The 23,059-nt window shown below is 39.1% G+C and overlaps 1 protein-coding gene across 8 annotated transcripts in view; it reads right to left on the reverse strand.

The window, feature by feature from the left end:
• The window catches only part of RhoGAP100F (Rho GTPase activating protein at 100F), a 46,280-nt gene that overhangs the window by 17,457 nt on the left and 5,764 nt on the right, over nucleotides 1-23,059 (reverse strand). For 5 of the 8 annotated variants that reach the window (XM_025303028.1, XM_025303025.1, XM_025303032.1 and 2 more), the window contains exons 5-12: nucleotides 18,848-19,089; nucleotides 17,064-17,322; nucleotides 13,154-13,165; nucleotides 6,739-6,991; nucleotides 5,998-6,261; nucleotides 4,132-4,290; nucleotides 3,867-4,030; nucleotides 26-374 (exon numbers count right to left, since the gene is read on the reverse strand). In XM_025303028.1, the coding sequence (XP_025158813.1) occupies nucleotides 26-374; nucleotides 3,867-4,030; nucleotides 4,132-4,290; nucleotides 5,998-6,261; nucleotides 6,739-6,991; nucleotides 13,154-13,165; nucleotides 17,064-17,322; nucleotides 18,848-19,089 (1,702 nt within the window). The remainder of the gene's footprint in view (nucleotides 1-25; nucleotides 375-3,866; nucleotides 4,031-4,131; nucleotides 4,291-5,997; nucleotides 6,262-6,738; nucleotides 6,992-13,153; nucleotides 13,166-17,063; nucleotides 17,323-18,847; nucleotides 19,090-23,059) is intronic. The other 3 variants (XM_025303027.1, XM_025303029.1, XM_025303026.1) reach the window with 2 other exon arrangements.

The following is a 23,059-nucleotide window of genomic DNA, read 5'->3' on the forward strand; positions in this document are numbered from 1 at the left end:
AGTCATGAGATAAATGAATAGTCACCTGCAGGATTAATATCTAGCAGTCTTTGATCCTGAGTTCTGGTAGGCGTTGGAGTAGGTATGCTCCTCGTGGACTCCAAGTCCAGCAAGTTCCTAATTCTTCTGACCGAGGTTGCGCGTTGGCTTGCGGAGCTGCTCAACGAAGGTTTCTGGGTCGCCAACGACGAGCGCGCGCTCGATGCCACCGAGGCTGGCCTTGGATTCGTTGCTCCTCGATGGCACGTCGAACTGATCGCCGTCGACGCTCTCAGATTCGCAAGATTCACCTGTTGGGCTGACGCCGATCTCGTCGATAGGCGATCGAGCGTGCTCGAGAGCGGTCTGTACGCACCGTAACTGCCATAGTCTCCCTACGTAATACAGAAAACAAGTTAAAGAAGATAAATATATAATAAAGGTTGTATCCTTTGGAAATCCAAGATTCATCATCATTAATCGTTAACTACGAACATGAATGAACCCCCGCTCGACAGAAATTTATATTTATCGAGTACATGCGTGCAAAATGTGAGTTCTTTCGAAAATAATTACACTACACAGAGAAAAAGAATTGGTTGAATTAACGCGACAATGGATGAATCAAACGCGTTTCGTTTGAAAAAAAATAGAACCTCTGATTCTTGTGAAATGAATTTGGTCCAGAAATTCTGTTTCCTTCGATTAAAACATTTTTAATTCTTTCATTGTTACATAGATTCAATTCATTATTATTGTTAAAAATAGGGATAATTCAGAGAACAGAGAAGAAAAAGATTAAATCAAATCTTATAAACCAAATTCTATTTTAACAGGCAAAAATTCTGTTTGATTCAAATATACGTTTGGTTCTTTCATTATCGAGTTATTTTAATTGATCTGTAGACGACAATAGCTATTACTGGAAATACTTTTTCTCTTTGCGCTGTAGACGTATGAATATATTGTCTGTGTAGCTCATAATACTTTATTTATATCAGGTGTAGTAAAAAGAAATCCATTATTTTTCCAATAGATGGCTTTAGTTATCTGTATCTCGCGTTGTATAAGTCGGATCGGGTTCCACTAGATGGCGTTAGAAAGATGAGGTTTCGTACTAAAAAAACTTTTCTGACAGTTTTGTGATTAGTTGACTCAGTTTTGTTTGAGCGCGCGTCAAAGATGGACACTAGCAAAGAGAAAATACGCTATATTTTACAGTTTTTCTTCGATAACGGCGAAAACGCAAGCCAGGCGGCTGAAAATATGAATAGTGTTTATGGTCCTGATACTGTAACAGCCAATCACGTGCAATTTTAGTTTCATCGATTCCGTTCCGATAATTTCGATGTCAAAGATGCACCACGCACTGGAAGGCCAATTGTCGAAAATATCGATAAAATCATGGACATTGTCGAGTCCGACCGTCATGTAAGCATTGTTTCAATTGCCCAAAAGCTAAAGATTGCACAAAAAACCGTTTGGCACCATTTGAATAAGGCTGGATACAAAAAGAAGCTCGATGTATGAGTGCCACACGAGTTAACGAAAAAAAACCTCATGGACCGAATTTCCATCTGCGAATCGCTGCTGAATCGCAATAAAATCGACCCATTTCTGAAGCGGTTGGTCACTGGTGATGAAAAGTGGATCACTTACGACAACGTCAAGCGAAAACGGTCGTGGTCAAATCGCGGTGAGCCGGCGGAAACGGTGGCCAAGCCAGGATTGACGGCCAGGAAGGTTTTGCTGTGTGTTTGATGGGATTGGCAGGGAATTATCTACTATGAGCTGCTCCCCTACGGCAAAACTCTTAACTCGGAACTGTACTGTCAACAATTGGACCGTCTGAAGGAAGCAATCGCCCAGAAGCGGCCAGCTTTGGCCAATAGGAGAGGAATTGTGTTCCATCAGGACAACGCCAGGCCACACACATCGATAGTGACTCGCCAGAAGCTCCGGGAGCTTGGTTGGGAGATTCTTATGCATCCACCTTATAGTCCAGACCTGGCACCAAGTGATTACCATCTGTTCCTATCCATGGCGAACAATTTTGCTGGTGAAAAATTCGCTTCAAGAGAGGCTTGTGAAAATCGACTGTCTCAATTTTTTGCCAATAGGGACGAGGGCTTCTATAAGAGAGGCATAATGAAATTACCTTCAAAATGGCAACAAGTTATCGAACAAAACGGCGCATACTTGACCTAAATCGGATCATTCTAACTATGGTAATTAAAGCCTTCAATTTCATGCAAAAATAATGGATTTCTTTTCACTACACCTGATATCTATATATCTTATAATACCAAGTTATTTTAAATTTAATCTGTTTTCAGCTATTACATAAACAAATTCGATTAGAATAATTTCGTTGAGTTGCTCCGTAAAAATAAAGTTCTCCGATGGAAAAATACTTCAAAAGTGCAAAAAGTTAAAATAATATTTCAGTGGCCTTTTCTAAATTTTGATTAATTTAATCAATGATTAACTGCCAAAATTGCCAATAGCAGTTTCTACGTAATTTGTTTGACATTGACTATAATTAATAATTCAATATTTCAACAAAATATAGTATTTGATACTAGAGACTAATAATAATTTTTTATACATGAGGAAACAAGAGAATTTCTTACTTATTGTAATAATAAACTGTTACTTATTCTAATAATAAACTGTTTTATTTTCCATGTTGGCCGCTTCAACCGATTGAGTTAATTGTCGATTAGCTTGATTAGAATTTGGAAAAAGTTATTTTTAAAATTGAAAAGCGAAACTTCCGGAAACGTCTGTGCTCCAATTTAACTCAAACTTCGTAAATAGACTCTTTTTAGATAAAAAAAATAAGTACCCTAAAGGAATATTTTTGACAACTTAGATACTAAACTACATTTTAGATAATTATACGTATTAAAGGACATAAGGGATTTGCCGATGACTTTGAAGTTGATATGCAGAGTGCACAAAATAAAGCGTCACGAATTTTTACCTCCAAGAATACCGTTTCTGAAGAAAATTGTTTTAAACAAAAGTTGCAGCATCTAAAGGGAGCTGATGCTATAGAAATGTTTTTTAAGTGACAGTTCAAGATCATTTCAGGATCAACTTAATTGTTTTAAACAGAAATGGGTATTTCTTTCAACAAATATATTTTTTGTACCGAAAACTGAAAGACCATTTAGTTTTGCGTAAAAAAGTATGTTGGAATTTATTTCTGAAACAAATAGTCTAAAAGATATCCCTGTTTCATAAGCAAACAGAACAAACCTCGAAAATACTAATCACTCAAAATCCTAAACTATCTAATCCAATCTAACCTAACATAACATAACCTACCTACTTTACCTCAACTTTATCTTTACTTTAAGTTCAAGATAGTCTTATACGTGTGTGCATATTTCCTCTCTCAGTTGAATCCAGGATTTTCTGAGTCATCAAAAATCTTCTGGCATACTTCTTTATTATCTAAAAGGAATCTATTCTATATATATTCTATATATAGTTAAAGTTCGAACTAAATTGAAGGATTTTCAAACTGTTTTCAGAACAGCCAAATTATGAGTAATTGTTAAGAAAAATTGTTTAACTTTTTAAGTCACCAAAAAATTTTTTCTGGTATACTTCCATATTATCTAAAAGGAACCTATATGTTGACAATGTTCGAGTTAAGTTGGAGCATGAACGTTTTTGGAAGAACAGCCAAGTCCCTTGAAACTGGAGAAATAGAGAAACAAGCGATTTCTTCGGGAGCACCATCCACCGCGCCGTAAGAACGGGGAACTACACACCGGATTTACAAAAGGTTTGGCTTGAATTCGTGTAACGAAATTAGCGACACTCAGTTGACTCTACAGAAGATAGCTTCGAAGCTTACGTGATTACACGAATACCTGATTGACGGCTGCGTGAATGTTCTCGGCGCTGTATGTGTAACGGGGTGGTCTACTTGTGGTCGCCCTGATCTGCTCGTACAGAGCGCTGGTGCTCGGCGTACGGCTCAGCCAGGCGCGATACTCGTCGGACGTGAATACGCTCGGCGAGGACGGTATCCTGCCTGTTGCGGTTTATCGACATGGTCAGTGCAGCCCGCCGACTGTGTACTCGCAGCTGCGTACTCGTGGTAACGCAGTTATCTCGTCCCCTTCTAGAGCTTACCTCTGTCACGTCTGATGGAAGGCAATTCCGGCGCCGACAGAGCGCCGTCGCTGTCCTCTTGATCGATCAGGCCCGACGCAACTGTGCTGAGACCCGACCTGAGACCAGGCTGCTGCGGCAACGTCCGACCGCTTCGTGGTAACGAGTTTGACCTTAAACCTGCACAGACCAATATTACGGTTGAACGCTTTGCCTCGGACCGAATAGTTGTGTCCCAGCCGGAGAATTTGAGGTCGAGACGAGAATGATGGGCTAGATGATATTAGCAGAGATAATATCTTATCGATCCTCTCGAGTAAAAATTTTAACTTTTATCCTCTTCTCCTTTCTTTTCTGTTCTTCTTGGCTCTGCTTGGCCATCCTCTAGTTATTTAGGAAGGAATCTCGAACAGCAGAAATACATCTCAGAGGCATCTAAGAGACATCTAAACCAAGTGAGATATCTTTCAGACGTCTATAAAAGATGTCTCTTAGATGCTAATGCTGTCTAAGATGCCTCTTAGAAACTCTGTTGTTCCTATCTCTTAAAAGAAATAAAAAGTATCGTGCTGAATTTGATTTCCGAATTGGAGCAGTGTGTTTCCGCGAATTTACCTCTAACATTTCTTGAACATTTCAGCTTACCTCATCAAGGAGAGGAGCAATCTGATAGTCGGTCCTCGGCAAATATTGTTTTATAAATGAGTAGAGGTTAATCAAGCAGGAGAAAAGATGGGGCAGAAGAAAGGGAGCAGGGAGAAAATTTGATTGGTCAATGGAATTTTAAAGCAACAAAAAAATAGTTTGCCAAATTGGTGTTCACTATGTCTATAAACAATGTCTTGTATGTGAGGGATGTTTAACCTTTTGAGGCACATATTTTTCAGAAAATCTGAATCACATGAAAATTTATATACGGAGGTTTCTGATGACGAATTCGTCATCAGATTTTCGAAATTCAAGATGACGGATCCAAGATGGCGGACGCAAAAATGAAAAATCGCGATAATTTCGGTGACAATGGGTATTGTGGAGTTTTTAGAATCGCTGATTACGAATCCGTTATCATATTTTCAAAACTCAAGATAGCGGATTCAAGATGGTAGCCACAAATATGAAAAATCGCGATAATCTGGAATCCGCCATCTTGGAAAATGAATTTTAGAATATGGACCTCAGATTCATAATCAGCGACCTCAAAGACTAACCAGAGTACAATTTTGGCTAATTTAATAAAAATTCTATGATCCACCATTTTGAATTCGCCATCTTGGAAAATTAATTTTGAAATTTGGACCTCAGATTCGTAATCAGCAACGCAAAAAACCTCCAAATCTTGATTTTAAGCAAAAAATTCACTCATAGTTCGTGAAAAATGATTTTTTTCTGTAAAGATGTGTGTTTTTCACACTTTGTTTATTTATAATAAATGGACAACTTATGCAAAACACTTTTCAACCTTTCATGTATGTTCATGTATGTTTCATGTATTTATATCATACAAGAAGCTAAAAAATGCAATACACCCGACAAGAATCCCTCAAATATGAAATATTTTATAAAAACGTGAGAATAAATAGGTGGTAAGTATACTTACCACTATGCCTCAAAAGGTTAAGTGGTGTTTTAAGAAGCCTTTATGTGTTCTGAAGCAATAGGCGCTGTATAGTCGCAGCTAGCAAAAGTATCATTTTGTCACAAGCTTTTCTCGATTAAGGTGAGATATAAGCAAAAGTGTCCGAATGTGTTGACTTTACACGAGGAACATACCATGATCGAGTAACGCAGCGTCTTAATGGAAGTTATCGATCGCAATTAAAGTTTCAACGACACACTTTGAAAACACGACGGGACGTGAATTGAATTCGACGATTATCTTCAACTCACCTGAGGAACTCTGACCGATTTGTGACCTCGAAAGGGTAGCTAAGTGCGATACGGCGCTACTTTGAGGTGGATTGTTCATGTTGTGCCTATAGTAGTAATACGCTGATTTTGGCGAGCTGGAGCATGTGGCCTCGGTGTCGGAGGCGTAGTCCAACGAAGGTCGATGTCGCCTCGTCAGGGTGCCGAATTGTCCCTGCCTCTGTGCGGCGGATGTCATGTCCGTCTGACCGCCATACCTCGAGTTGTAGCGCAATGCTGATGTACCTGGAAACACCAGAGAACCGTTGCAGCACTACACCCAATTTTTATATTGCACATGCGGAATACCTTTGAACTTAGTCCTAACTCTGTCTTCGCGTTTCAACGCGGAAAGCGCGCCTCACCTGCACACGGAACATACATTTTCACCAAACTTTCCCGACCTATTATCCGATACGCGTTCCTCGCGTCCTCGTCATTCGTAACAATGCGCTAAATGTGGAAATGAAATTTCTCCGACTTAAAACTGTAATAACTCGTTTCCTTTTTCTTCTCCCGCAAATACTTTACGGTCCGCGGAATTTAGTTGCGCAAGCGGCGATCCGAGAAAAGAGGGATAGTTTCTACCGGAAATTGTTCCTCGTAGTTCTGGAACGCTACGCGCCGGATGTTCTCTCACTCTCTCACTCTCTCGCTCTCTCACACTCCCTCCCCCTTCTCTTTCTGTCTCCCTTCCTCTAGGTAAGTAAATTCATTACGGACCTGATTTCAAGCTGGATCTAAGAAGGGTATGTCGCGCCGGCGTCGTGATACTGGTATAATCGACTCGAGGTAGATGCTGGTCGGAACCACTTCTCGGCATGATCCTTCCGCTTCCGGTGTGCTGGCCGTAACCGTAATGGGTCGACTGGGTTTGGCCCGACAGCCTGCCGCCGACTGATTGCATTCCGCCACCGGTCGACATACGCCGGCCGCCATTCGAGGGCATCACGGGCCCCGTGTAGAAGGGGTGTACCTACAGCCGCGAGTGAAACATCTTGAGTAAGACTCGTCGACATCCCCGCACGTGGCGTTCCCCCGCGTTGCCGATCGCCGTCGAGCGCGGATGTTCCCCTTTTATTCATTTCATCATCAACGAGGTACCAGTCAAGACCATCGGTCCTTTTTTCAAATTTTTGGAAGCATAAAAAGGGTCTGCAGAGACCCGAAGGTAACTGAAGAAAGATGATATTGCCGCGATTATATTAGGTCTACAAATGAATAATCCAACCTTTTTTAAGCGGCTAAGAAATTAAGTTTCAAATGATCTAATTTTTCCGCTCTTTTACGATCATGTAGTGTTGGCATATAGCTATTAAAAATTACATTTAATACAGCAAAAGGCTCAACATAACCTCAAAAATTCGGTTCAGTACAGTCAAAAATGGCAACAGATAAGGTGCATATCCGACACTGCATTCTTTACGAATTCCAATAAGGAAAAAATGTTGCAAGAGCATGCGAATTAATTTGTTCCTTTCTCGGCGAAGATGTTGTATCGCACGATGTGTATGCACTTCGGTTTAGACGGTTTAAAAGCGGCGATTTCAGTCTGAGTGACAAAGAAGCAGTTTTGTTTGGTGAATACGTCGGGTACTGCAAGATGTCCCAGCCGAGACTCATTATATGATGTCTTTTATCGTAGAAACAATAGGCTCGGCATTATCATGCAACAATTTCACAGGACGTTCTCTTTTACCACACTGAGAAAAAATTGTATTAAAATTAAACAAATATTTGTTCGAATACGACTGTGAATACATTTATTAAAATTAAGCGACTAATTTCTAAAATGAAATACAGAGGTTCTCTGAATGTAAACTTTTTTCCTGAATTTTAGAAAATAATTGCTTAATTTAAGTAAATGTATTCACAGTCGTGTTAAATAAATGTATTCACAATTCTTGAAAAAAAAAGAACTTGCAGAGCAGCTCTTAAGCTCTTAAGCAGCAGTTAAGAGTGACGCATCAAACTATTTCCAAACACCTACAAAATGAGGAAGATTCAGAAAGAAAAAAAATGGATTCAGAAAGAAAAAGAATGAACTCACTGAAGCTAACAAAAATCAACGAGTGGCAGTGTGTCTTTCTCTTCTCAATAAGCAGCGTAGAAAGTCTTTCTTGTGGAAAATTGTTACAGGCGATTAGAAGCGGATACTCTATGATAATCCGAAACGCTGAAAGTCATGGGAAAATCCCGGCGAACTATCAACATCGGTCGCAAAGCCAAAATATTTCGGAAAGAAGATTCTGCTCTACATTTTACGGGGTATGGAGGGCGTGGTTTATTATGAGTTATTAAAACCGAATGAAACGATTACTGCGGACCGCTACCAATATCAATTAATCCGTTTGAATCAAGAATTAGAACGAAAGGGCTCGTATAGTGCACTGAGAAAAAATTGTATTAAAATTAAACAAATATTTGTTCGAATACGACTGTGAATACGTTTACTTAAATTAAGCAACTAATTTCTAAAATGAAATACAGAGGTTCTCTGAGTGTAAACTTTGTTCCTGAATTTTAGAAAATAATCGTTTAATTTTAATAAATGTATTCACAGTCGTATTCGAACAAATATTTGTTTAATTTTAATACAATTTTTTCTCAGTGTGGCAAAAGAGAACGTCCTGTGAAATTGTTGCATGATAACGCCGAGCCATATATTGTTTCTATGATAAAAGACATCATAATGAGTCTCGGCTGGGACATCTTGCAGTACCCGATGTATTCACCAAACATCGTTCCTACCGATTACCACTTGTTCCAGTCGATGCAACATCTTGCCGATACGTCTTGTCCGCACTTCAAATCAGTGGATAAGATTCGAAAATGGCTTAACGACTTTGTCCAAAGAGACAACATTTCTCCGACATGGAATTCATTAGCTGCCTGAAAGATGACTTAAAGTTATAGAAAACAACGGCGAATACTTTGATTGACAAATTTGTTTTATTTTCTTTTAAAATAAACCTGGAATTTAGCTGAAAAATTTAGATTATTCATTTGCATACCAAATATATACATTCTGTAAAGTAAGAGCGTGTACGGGTTAATGTGTAGAAAAATTTATTTTTAATGATTTTTAAGTACATGAATTTGTTGTACTTCATGAGAAGAAAAATGCTATACCATTAATAATGAGTCCAGTCACCACCGGCATTGATAATTGCCTGGCATCTCCGAGGCATACTTTCTACTAAGTTGACTGCGTATTCGTTCGGTAAAGACCTCCAAATGAGACGAATTTGTCATGTTAGCTGCTTCAATGTGCACACTCTTTTTCCTCGAAGCTTGTGCTTGAGATATGCCCACACATTTTCAATGGGATTTGCATCTGGCAACTGCGATGGCCAATCAAGTGTGACGATGCCAGACTACTCTTTCCACTCGGTGCAAAGCTTGCTCCGGTATTTTGGGTCGTTGTCTTCCTGTAAGATCTAGTCCTCGTTTTTTTTATGAAGCATCGTTCAGCAGTCGGCAACAAACACTTCTCATAAATTTTAAGCATTTTCGGAGCATTTAAATTGTATGTAAACAAATGTAATGCTCCAAAACCCTGTTTCGAAAAGCAGCCCCAAAGATGAACTTTTACAGGGTGTTTAACAGTCTGTTGTATTAATCTATTGGTCAAAGTTGACCAGGAACGTCGGATGACAGTATATCCCCAAACAGAAGCTTCGTCTGTAAAGATCACGTTGCTCCAATCTCGGTCCAAATTCTCCTTCGCCCAAGCGAGTCTTTTCGTCACATGTTTTTCGCCTAACAGTGATTTCTTCATTGTGCTTCGATATTTGAGGTTATGCGCAAGGAGATGGGTTCGAATAGTTGTATGTGATACTTCTATATCCTTCTGTTTTAATTTTGCTGCTCCTTGTCGCAATGTTAAGGTCAGGTTCCGCTTAAATAAATTCACAATTTTTTTTCCATATTCGGCGTCACTTTGCCTATCGAGCCACGTTCTGGCAAGTCATCGACATTTTTTATCTTCTTATATTGCTGAACCCACTTAGCGACGAACGATTTTGACTTTCCCATGTATTTAGCAGCCACTGCATATGACATTTTTGGTCCTTTGGTCCTGGGGTGGAAACAAAGGAACACAGCCTCGTAGCGCGATGTGTATGCGGCACTCATGGCGGTTAACGTGTTTCTCAGGTTAGAGTTCGACGCCAACTGAATCTTTTGTGACAAAGCATTCACGACAAAGATTTCATCTATCGGCTCACAAAAAAACTAGGACGATATTTAAAGCCAATTGCCATTTATGCCGTACACGCTCTTACTTTACAGACTTCTTCAGTTCTTCAGTTCAGTATCTTCAGTTATTCGATATAAATATTTAGATATTCAGAATATGTAAATTTTATGGACTCTAATTTTATAATCATTACTTACGATTATTTTAATGTTTAATTAGTATGTATATGAGACGCAATAAAGTATGTAAGATACTTTTCTCGTCATTACCCTTACGATAATTCGGCACAAAATTTAACATACAACAGGAGGTTGCCAAATAATAAAACATGATGAATATTGCAAGATCAACGGTCTTTGCTTTACCTCATTCCGGTGTTCTCATCGCGAAAACTCGGGCGTTCTGAACGAAAAATCACGCCGACGGCAATTGCAGCAGTAATATCTCACTATCACTAAAGTACAGTCTTCCTACGATCGATCGATGGCATCGATCGATGGCTTCTCTCGCTCGCCAGCGACATTATTATAAATTCCGTTGAAAAACCGGAGCGCTCTGTACACAGAGCGCGTTAAGCTTTTATATAGGGGAGCATGCGAATTTATTTAATATGACTCTGCGCTTGATTAAACATGTATAAAAATTTCTCTGACATGCGTTACAGCTGGATTAAAATTTCAAAAAGTACCAGGTCTGTAAATATGAAACCGGAATTTGCCCATAGATGGCCCTAGCTGTCAATGTAGTTACCATCAAACCGCGTCATTGGCGCCATTTCCATTTGTTGACATCTGACAAAGATTTTCAACTCACAACAATACAAGTTTCATACAACAGCATAGTTTGTAATAGCGTTGAACATGTCGAATTTTGTGCCTGGAAGCTACGATTTGCGGACAGCATTGATTTTCTGTTACCATTTGGAGAAAACTGCAGAATCGCATCGAATGCTTGTCGAAGCTTACGGTGAGCATGCTTTTGGTAAATCACAGTGCTTTGAGTGGTTTAAAAAGTTCAAACGTGGCGATTTTGATGTGAGAAACGAAGAACGTGGAAGGCCACCGAAAAAGTTTGAAGACAGCGAATTGCAAGCATTGTTGGATGAGGATGACGCTCAACCGCAACAACAACTCGCGGATCAATTAAATGTGACACGAGAAGCCGTCTCCATACGTTTGAAAGCCATGGGAAAGATCCAGAAGATGGGAAAATGGGTTCCACATGAACTGAATGAAAGACAGCAGGAAAATCGTAAAACTACTTGCGAAATGCAGCTCGCCAGGTACAAAAGAAAGTCATTTCTCCATCGAATTGTGACTGGCGATGAAAAGTGGATATATTTTGAGAATCCTAAGCGTAAAAGATCATGGGTAACTCCAGGCGAACCATCGACATCGACTGCAAGGCCAAATCGCTATGGACGAAAGACAATGCTCTGTGTTTAGTGGGATCAGAAGGGTGTGATCTATTATGAGCCGCTAAAACCTAGCGAAATCGTTCATACTGAACGCTACCGACAACAAATGATCGATTTGAATCAAGCTTTGCGTGAAAAACGACCAGAATATCAAAAAAGGCAACACAGAGTGATTTTGCTTCATGATAATGCACCATCACACACAGCAAAACTGGTCAAGGAAACGATTGAGGCATTTAGTTGGGAAATACTTTCGCATGCGGCTTACTCACCAGACTTGGCTCCGTCCGATTACTATTTATTTGCATTGATGGGACACGCACTTACTGAGCAGCGCTTCACTTCTTACGAAAATGTACGAAAATGTCTCGATGACTGGTTTGCCTCAAAAGAGCAACAGTTATTTTGGCGTGGCAACCACAAATTGTCAGACAGGTGGGAAAAATATATAGCTAGCGATGGGAAATACTTCGAATAAAATATTTTTTATCATTTTCATATAATAAACGTGTATTTTCTATACAAAAGTTCCGGTTTCATATTTACATACCTGGTAATCTTTGATAAATCTTTGAAATCCACGATAGCTTTGCGGAACGCGACGCTGTTGCTCTGCTGTGCGCGGAGCACCATCGAGAGAACAATCGATGATCGATCGACCACGTTAACGCTAATATACGCTGCGACGGCGATTAGCGTCTTATTCCGAGGACACAGACAGGAAACGCAATCGAAAGAACAGAGATATGCAGCAAGCTCACAACAAGAAAACAAAAAGATCAGGGTTCGCGTTTAACGGGGCAGCGGCACGTGTATGCGACTTCTCTTACGTTTTAAGAATAAATATATCCGCTATTCTAAGCGCTTCTTGTGCCAAGCAGAGAACTCATTAAACGAACGCACAGGTGCAACGTGGAAATTTCAGTCGCCTCCCCGCGATCATTTCATTTATTAACTCTCTCGCGAGTGCAACCCATTGCGAAATAATTCGTTCGCTGGACGCGAATTTTTTCTCCCCTCTTTTCATTAACCCTTCACTCTAGCGGCGGAAAGTTTGAGCCCCGCCAACTTTTTCTCTGAAGCCGTGCAGTTCCCGGGTTTATAAAAGGTATAGCCCGGTTGATTAATGATTAATCAAATCTGCAAATTGTTATTATCGTATCCAGCGGTGATGCTCATCCGATTATTAAAAAAGACGTGACGGGCCGGTTAGAGTATCGTCAATTTTCGAAATCTTTCTCGGTCGCATGTATGCTTAATCGTCCTCTTCTCTTCCACTAACAAACTTAATTTCGGCCGACGGAAAGAGGATCTCGAGGAACTTATCCCGTTGATTCTTCCGCGAGAACGGGACGCGTCACGTAAGCGGACGCACTCGCGCATTCGTTCGTCTCAAAGTGCGTGCTTGAAGGGACAGCGAAAGGAAGAATATGTATACTCGTCCATGATATAGGCATTACACAGTAAATCGCAGTCATACACAAGTCTAGATATCAAGATAGAGTTTGTATTGTCTTTACCTTTGTGAAATCCTGGTTAATATCAACGTAGCATTCATTCATAGAACCGATTAGTCATGTTAAGCACGTGGTCGGTATGCGAACGGATCGGCAAACCGTCGACACTCCGCGTCGTTCGGAAATGATGTCAGACACTTTGTTCCCTGACTTTTTTCTTCTATTTTTATTTCCACGCGAGCTTTCTTTCGGGGATCATCGGTGGAAGTTTGATTCGTGGGCATGCATTGTCCCGAAATTTCTGTTTCCTATCGTCGGGCGTTTTATGACAAGTTTAAGGCAATGAATCGATTGCACTTTTTGGCTAATGAGAAATCCGATATGGATTTTTCTTTTTTTAATATGACCGGTAACGGTCTCGCAGTTGGATTAAATAATTTTTTAATTGAATGTATATTGATATATTTCCCGACTGTGTCAACTTGTCTCCCAATTGCGGTCAAACAAGCATTATTTCTGTATTATATCGGGTTGGCCAAAAAGTTGTCCTTTTTTCCAATAAATGGATATACGTAATGTAACTAACTTCATTCTAAATCGCAAATTCATTATATAACTTGACAACTGACTGTTCAAGCTTGTTTTAGAAAAAGAAAGTACACGATTTCGTTAACAATGGTCTGTTTGTCGTCGATCTCAAAATGGAGAATCAGAAAGAATGTTTTTGTCATATTTCGCTATATTATTTCTGAAAAGGAAAAAACGCTGTGCAAGTTCATAAAAAATTGTGTGATGTGTATCACATGAAGTAAAGATGCTTTAAATTTACGACAGTGTCAGAATTGGTTTACTAAATTTTGGTCTGGAGATTTTGATGCTAAAGATGCACCACTCAGGAGGGCCAATCAAAGTTGACGATGACGAAATAAAGGCATTGATCGAGTCCAATCGGCGTTTAACAATACGAGAAATTGCTGAGAATCTTAATATATCGAAATCAAGCGTTGAAAACCATTTAAAATAACTTGGATACATCAGTAAGCTCGATCTTTGGGTGCCACACGAGTTCAAAGAGATTCATCTCACTAAGCGCATTGACATTTGCGATTCTCTCTTGAAACGTGAAAAAAAATGATCCATTTTTGAAACGTATGATAACAGATGACGAGAAATAGGTCGTCTACAACAACGAAACAGATCCTGGAGCAAACGTGATGAACCCGCTCAAAGCGCTTCAAAAGCAGATATTGACCAAAGGAAAGTTACGCTGTTAGTCTGGTGGAACTTCAAGGGTATTGTGTATTTTGAGCTGCTTCCAAGGAACCAAATCATTAATTCAGACTGCCGTCAACTGGATAAATTAAATGATGTTCAGACTGTCGTCAATTGGATAAATTAAATGATGTTAACAAATCGAAGCGTCCAGAATTGGTGAATCGCAAAGGTGTTCCACTATGATAACGCCAGACCACATACAAGTTTGGTCACTCGTCAAAAATCGTTGCAACTTCGATGGGATGTGTTATATCCACTATGCTCGCCATACCTAACACCATCAGATTACCATTTCTTTCGTTTTTTTTAAAATACCTTGAATGGTAAAACCTTCACTGCTGATGATATCAAATCGTTCTTGGAACTGTTTTCGTCGAAAAAGATGAAAACTTTTTTGAACGCGGAATGAAGTTACCTAAAAGATGGCAAAAGATAATCGAACAAAATGGACAGTATATTGTTTGATAAAGTTTCTGTTTCCCATGAAAAATTCATTTGCATAGAAATAAACGCAATTATTTTTGGCCAACCCAATATTTCTAGAGAATCATTACGTTCTTCCCTTTAGTTAATAATAATAATACTTAAAATAAAAATCTCGAGACTTGGGATTTGGGACAATTCCTCAAAAAATCATAATACCGAAACCTGAACATCTAGTTAATATTCCGAGGTATAATTTTCGCGAACAGTACATACAAATATATTAATATCTACTACTTTGTATGCACACTTTTGCTGTACTCTAAAAAATAAATATTAATGCACTTGACTGTACAGGGTGTAACATTAACATAAAGGCCTGTATGACGGGTTGCCTGTCTCTATTCGGACGATAATGCAGAGGTTGCCGAAACAGTCACTCGTTGACTTTGTTGATAATGATGTTTGTAGTGCTTCCAGTTATGACGAATGCAACTAATTTTACACCGTAATCCACCGTAATCCGTAAATGACAGTTTATTAGCTATTTATGACAAGAGTCGAGCCTCAAGATCACTTCTGCAAAAGTATGAATCAACCAGAAATGCAGTATAAATATTGACTGCAACTTAATCGACAATAACTATCAAACGACATATTTTCGGTACATCATAGTCTTGTATTTTGACGCCTCTTTTATCGAAAATAGGGCTTGATAGTTGTTATTGATCAGAAGCGATCTTTTGTAGAAACATGGATGAAATATAGTATATAAAACTTCTAAATATTTCCATACCGTTCTTTCTAATCTCCAATTCCTATCCAACTTTCCAACGCAAGAAAGAAATTAAGAAATTATGTGAAACAAGAAAATATGTTGTATTATTTATCTCCTTAACTATTACTCTTATTTACTCTGCTTAAATTCGTAATGTTTATTTTTCAGTTTCACTTTCTTAAATGTCTTTTTCAATCTTATTTAATGAGGCTCGACTACTGTCATAAACAATCGTAAACTGTCATAACAATCATGGTGCAAAGTTAATTGTACTCGTGATAAATGGGAGCACTGCAAGTATCATTATCAACAAAATCAACGAGTGACTTTTTAGGCAATTTCTACATTATCGTCCGAATAGAGGCAGGCAACCCGTCATACTAACCTATTTGTTGATATATGTTCCTGTACAACTATAAACAAAAAATTTGCTCGCTGTTTTTTGTGTGAATTTCGCAACGCATCCGAAAGGAGATCCAATAGGAGAATCTATTTTTCACAATGGCGCAATTCTCAATATATCCACAATTGCACAAGATAATTCTAATATGTGTCGATAAAATTCGGCATCTCGGAAACTTGTCTCGATATTCAGATTTCGGTATTACAAGTTCTCAAGAAACCGTGTCCCACTTTCTCAAACTTCAATACATTCTTTTTTCTAGGACAATACGTGTTCACCAATTCAGCTTGTAGATCTCGTCATCGCGCGAGCGATATTTCAATCTCATCGACACGCATGGCTTGCATTGTTGTTTTCGATTTCTCAAGCAACTTTCCCGCGAGGCATACAACATGATGAATCGTTCTTTCGTCTTTGTCAAATTGAACAATCCGAATGACTCGGAGATCCCGACAGTAAGCATGTACATCTTCCTGACTTCTGTCGGGAGGGTCCCGAGACATTGCCACGAGTTCACCACTTTCTTTCAGTCGCAAAGTAACGCTCATTGGAGACAGTGAAGGACAAACAAGTATCGAATTGGTGCAGACAGGTGTGAAAGGGTGCTCGATCCACATCGTCTAGAACATCTATGCGTGAACTACCGTCGACGTTGATTCGAGATCCGAGAGACATCGGGCAATCGCAGGAATATTCGCGATTGCATCAAATATTCGAGTCGTGGCAAATAATTCATCGTAGCATCGACAACCAGAGTGTAAATTTATATCACTGTTGAAAACGTTATTACCCGATAAAGAGCAACTCTCCTTACAAACTCCGACATTCCATCTGACGCTAACGGTGTGTGCTTTAATCCAGGGCGCGTTGTATAGCGCATTATCAAATTATCTAAATTATCAAATCGTTCGTGCTTCCAATAGCAGTTAAATATTGTAATTCAGAAATTTTTCATTCTGACCCGCACGGCGATGTTTCACTCATCTCGTCGACAAGCGATTCACCTTCCCTCTCAGCACGTTCCTCGACGCTCGGGTGGATCTCGAAATCCGCGTCGGGATTTCGATATCGGCGGAACACTGCGATCGACTTACTTTCTCTGCCAAGCTCTCCAGGGTCTTCGGATAACCGCGCTCGTACGGCTGAAAGTGTTGCGTCGCTGAAGGTTTCGGCTGGTGCGTGATGACCGGCGGCGGTGGCGGTTGATAGGACCAGTGACCTTCCGGCCGCGAATTGTAGTACAAATCGCCGTTGCTCGATCCGAGATCTTGACTAGATCCCAAACCGGTGAGACCGAGTCTCGATCGCGATGGCAGCATCTCACGCCCGTCGCCTCGTCGACGGCTGCTATCTCTGCGTTCGAGGGCAGGTGAGAGAGAAGAAGATAATAAAATCAGATTTCGTGCGCGAGAAGCAGCGCTCGAAGCTCTCTGTTGATAAAATAACGGTCATAACTATCGGTCATTTAAGCTCGGAGTAACTTTCCTTAATTTCTATAAATTCATTAATTCTATAAATTCTATAAATTCATTAAAATGAAAATAATTACGTAACACATACAAAGATACAAAGATATATAAAGACATTTTAACTGCGAATAACAACTTTGTTAACTGTGGTATCCGGGTCCATATGTTCTTATTTGCGTATCGAAAAAATATTTTTTAACATTGTGACAATTATTATTTATTAATATTTAAAGATTTTATTTTATTATAATTTTTATAATTGAGGAGGATCTGAATGATATGACCATTTAAATTAATTGCAAAGAAGCATATTTTTCCTTTATTATATTAAATATTTGTGCATAAACAACAGCGTTTAAAAATTCATAAGAAATGTTTATGCATCTTTCTTACTTTTAATTGTAGGTCAGTCAATTATTTCACGTCTGTGTAAAGGTCATATAATATCCAATCTTAAGTCGAGATAAAAATACTATACGCAGAAAAATGTTTGATCGAATAAAACAATTTTCTGGTGAAATATGCACGATACACAAGTTCCGGTTAAAGTTATCAGAATTCGGTCTAAATTTTCAAGATATCTGATTATCTTAAACGGGATTCTGGTATTTTCAATCGGAATTTCTGAATCGTTCATACTTCACCGGAAAATTGATTCATTCAACCGAGCATCTTTCCTTGTGTACGTGCTATGTATAAGATTTTTTAAGCAACACAAATTTTTTAACCTCAAGAACCAATTTTTTATTAAACGAAATATGCGAGTAGTAAATGTGATATACTACATTTTCCCTAAATATCAACAATGTTTGTGAACGTAACTTTAGAACATAATTGCATAATTGCAAGGGAACAAAAGAATACAAAAAAATGTTCCGTATTTTCATTATAATGTATACCTTTCCAACCAGGTCTCACTCGAAATTGGAACTCGACCCATATAACTAGGACCGTTACCTTCTAACAGAGGGCTTATAGGATTATTTTAATTGAAAGCTGTCAACGTTATAAAAACGTCAGTATATCACCGGCGCACGAGCGTGCATGCACGCGCTGCGCTGCGAAAAATAATTGCCCTTCAGAGAATATCGACTTCTCGACTAACGATCGATCTTCATGATTGTAACGAGTTTTTACACGAGACGCGAGCGAGAGGATTAAAAGGCTTCAAGGTTTTCAAACGACGTTAACAATAGAATCATCCACAGCGGCGCGAGTCTCGGGCCGGCCAATATGCCGGGAGATATATCGTCCATTTTGAATGGGCCGCTGCACTGATCGAAAAATCGCCGTCGCCGGAATTGCGACCGGTGATTTTCGGAACATTCCGCGCATGCGCGCGAGGCACGAGTGGAATTCCCGTGCGACCGCGAGTAGCCTGTTGCAGAAAAGCCGACGGTGAAACTCACGAGACCGAATACCTGACGTGGTTACTCGTCGCATGGTCACTCTCGTCCTCATTCAGCTCCCTCTTGATAACTACCACGGGCGGCGCCTTGTGCTCAGTCTGGCGGCTGTGCGAGACTGGTTGGTGCGGACCATGCCTGGTGGCCAAGACGAGTCGCCTTGGTATCGACATGATGATCACGACATCGTCCAGGCTCATATGCGTCACGTCGACCAGATTCACCGCCAAGATCTCGTCGCCCACCTACACGTGCAAATGCATGACTGTTCGCGGATGACCAATAAAGACGTCCACCACACACCTGGCCGGCGGAGGGGGGAAGCCGCTCGCGCGGTCAACCAAGGGGGATAAGAGTCACCCTGGTAGGAATCGATCAATGCCGAGCCGCGAAATGTCAAGGTGCGAGAGGATAAATTTAATTCGGTCTGCTTGTTTCGTTTGCGCACCCCACGTCTGAAAACACGATGTCCGTGCGCGTCTTGAAATAGGCTACAGGGCTTTTAGACAAACCCGGACCCTGAGCTCAGGTGACAATCAAGTGTTCATGGTGAAACGAGGAGAATGCGCAACGGGGATTCGTGAGATTTATCCTCGAATTCATCCTGTTTCCATATCGATTGCGATCGCGTCGATTTTTCTCTACGGCGACGAATTCCAGGCCGGTGCGCTGGGAAGAAAGTGTGGCCAGTGTGTAATTACAGTTTGTAATTACAGTACGAGAAAAAATAATTATACATTATCATACGCGAATTTTACGTCTATGTGACCGTATATAATTATACGTAATTATACATGTACACAAAATATACATATATATGTACGTAAAATCGTGTGTATGCCTAAAACGTATACAGGGTGCACGATTTATCTGAAGACATTGAAATATCTCGAGAACTATGCATTGGATAAAAAAAAGTGGTCAATGAAAGTTGTTAGTCTCGAAGGGGGACATCCAATGATACCAAACTCGACCTCCCACCCCACCCCCTGGGGATGGGGGTTGGGAGCAACTTTGAAATCTTAAATGGAAACCCCCATTTTTTATTGCAGATACGGATTCCACGCCACAAAATACGTAAATTTTGTCCGAAACTTTTTTTTTTATTCGTGATAGATGGCGCTGTAATCGCAAAAAATTATATTTTCCGCAATTCTCCAGAAATGATCATTGGATTGAGAAATAAAAAATACCTGTTCAATATTTTTAAAGAACATAATAAAAGTTATTAAAAAGATAAGGTTTATCAACCTAACCTAAAAGATAAGGTTTATCAACAAGTGTCAACAACTCGTGAAAACATGGTAGAACGCATAAGAAACGCTTGCGCTGAAACTCCCGCAGATATGCTTCTATCCTGTGTACAGTCATTTGAAAAAAGGATCAATAAGTGTATTGAAGTTGAAGGTAAAAATTTCGAACATTTACTCTAATTAATTGAACAGTGAGAGGCAAGGGGACTCACATTAAAAAAGCACCCCGATCTGTGAGAGGCAAGGGGACTCATATTAAAAAAGCACCCGAAGGGAACATAAAACTACTATGTCCTCGTCGTTGTTCCTGTGTAACGCTAAAAGTAGTTTCTCGGAAAAATTTAACGCTATCTATCACGAATGAAAAAAATTGTTTCAATAAAAATTTCACGTACAATCTAATTCTGCAATGAAAAATGTGGGTCCCCATTTGAGATTTGAACGTTATCACCCATCCTACCCCGAGAGGATGGGGGGAATAACTTTTATTATGTTCTTTAAAAATATTGAACAGGTATTTTTTATTTCTCAATCCAATGATCATTTCTGGAGAATTGCGGAAAATATATTTTTTTGCGATTACGGCGCCATCTATCACGAATCAAAAAAAAGTTTCGGACAAAATTTACGTATTTTGTGGCGTAGAATCCGTATCTGCAATAAAAATGGTTGCCCCCAACCCCCACCCCCAGGGGGTGGGGTGGGAGGTCGAGTTTGGTATCATTGGATGTCCCCCTTCGAGACTAACGACTTTCATTAACCATTTTTTTTTATCCAATGCATAGTTTTCGAGATATTTCAATGTCTTCAGATAAATCGTGCACCCTGTATATACAATTAAAGTAGTTGCTTACAGGCTTTATATTAGCCTGTAATATCAAAATTCAATTGAATAAAAATATCTCTTTTTCCTTTTCTTTTCGTTCGACAATATTTTTTTGCATGCAATTATATAGGATGGCACCGAAAAAGGTGACCAAACTTCGGTATCGTATTCTACTCTTCCTAAGGATAAAAGAAGGTCATATAAATGTAGGTCCGGAAAGATCCGAAAAGGTCTTCCTTTCCGAGATATAAACACTTTTTTATTTATGATCGAATACTGTAGGAATGTTTGAAGCTTAATTAACACGCATGCTGTTAATCAATCTCGACACCAACATCAGTTTTTACGCAACGTGTGAGCTGGAATTATTGGAGACTTGCTTATTAATTTTTCTTCCACCAGTTTTTCTTCCATTTACACTCAACGGTAGAAATCATATACAATTTTTGGAAATTGAACTTTCTACACTATTACAAGATATATCATTGGCAGCACGTACTCGAATATGATTTATGCTGGAGCTCCTTTTAGTCGAACTACTAGAGAATATTTTGATAACAATTACACCAATCGATGAATTGGCAGAGGAGGACCAATTGCCTGGCTTGCACACTCCCTTGACTTAACTCCTTTAGATTTTTATTTGTGGAGACATCTTAAAAGTTTAGTCTATGATAATAATACTCTTGATAGTCTGGAAACATTCAAAACCAGATTATTGCCACATGTAAAAAAATTCGGAGAACACCAGGAATTTTTGAATATCTTCTTCTTCAAGTAAGCTTTAAACATTCCTACAACATTTCCTACAATACTCAATCATAAACAAGAAAATTTATATCGGAAAGGAAGAGTTTCCAGACCTATGTTTATATGACTTTTAATTTTAGTCATCTTTAGGAAGATTAGGGTAATTATTTAGAATAGGGGAGCCACCCCCGATTTCAATAATTTTCATATATATTATTATTACTATTCTCCTTTAATAACATGCAACAAATTTTAGTTGTCAGTCGATGCTAATTAAAAAGTTATTAACAAAAAAGTGTAATGAATAATAATCACGTATTGAAGTACTACGTGTCTTCTGTGGCATATTCTGTGTGACATATGTTATTAAGGACATCTTATTGAGTAACCTATTGTAGGTTTTAGCCGTCGCTCATTGTTTATTAAAAAGTTATCGATAAATGAAATTTTTTAATGCAAATCAAGATTCCGTATGGGTTTGCAACTTTCCACGCGAAACTAGGACGGTCGAGGAGAATGCGGGAGGGGGGTCAAAGGCCCCCCTGTATTCCCCGTGTGTGTGTGTATGTGTATACATATGTTTAATACTACTTTCATTTATTAAACATATGAATTTTTAGCACATATATTAGTGGTTATTATACAACAAAAATAACCTCTAATACATGAGCTAAAAATTCATATGTTTAATAAATGAAAATGTCTCAATCATATATATATACATACACAGACACACACACACACACATACGGGGGGGTGGTACAAGGGGGGCCTTCGGCCCCCCTCCCGCACCCTCCCCGTCCGTCCTAGTTTCGCGTGGAAAGTTGCAAACCTATTTCCTTCAGCATGTAGACGTGTGTTTTTCTTTCGATGTATAACCAGTACAAGAAAGGTAAATAAACAAACCAAGCGAAGAATATAATACGTAAATAAATCTTTATATATAGTGTTGTACAATTATTTCCACAAAAGACACGTAGTACTTCAATATGTGGGCATTATTCATTACACTTTTTTGTTAATAACTTTTTAATTAGCATCGACCGACAACTAAAATTTGTTGCATGTTATTAAGGGAGGATAGTAATAATAATATATGTGTGAATTATTGAAATCGGGGATGGCTCCCCTATTCTAAATAATTACCAAGATTAGAATACGGTACCGAAATTTTTCGTTGTCCACCTTTTTCGTTGTCACCCTGTATATATGACCGTATACAAAAAATTCATATGTATAATTATATGTAATAATTTACGCTAATGTGGGTATAATCGCATAATGAAAGATTTATAGCTAGGAGAAGCATTCTTGTAGTAAGTGTTGCTGCAGTGTTAGTAATAATAATTTAGTGATAATAATTTAGTATTAGTAATAATTAACGCA

Source organism: Harpegnathos saltator, unplaced genomic scaffold, assembly GCF_003227715.2.
Source record: "Harpegnathos saltator strain DR-91 unplaced genomic scaffold, Hsal_v8.6 scaffold528, whole genome shotgun sequence".
Classification (NCBI taxonomy): Eukaryota; Metazoa; Arthropoda; class Insecta; order Hymenoptera; family Formicidae; genus Harpegnathos; species Harpegnathos saltator.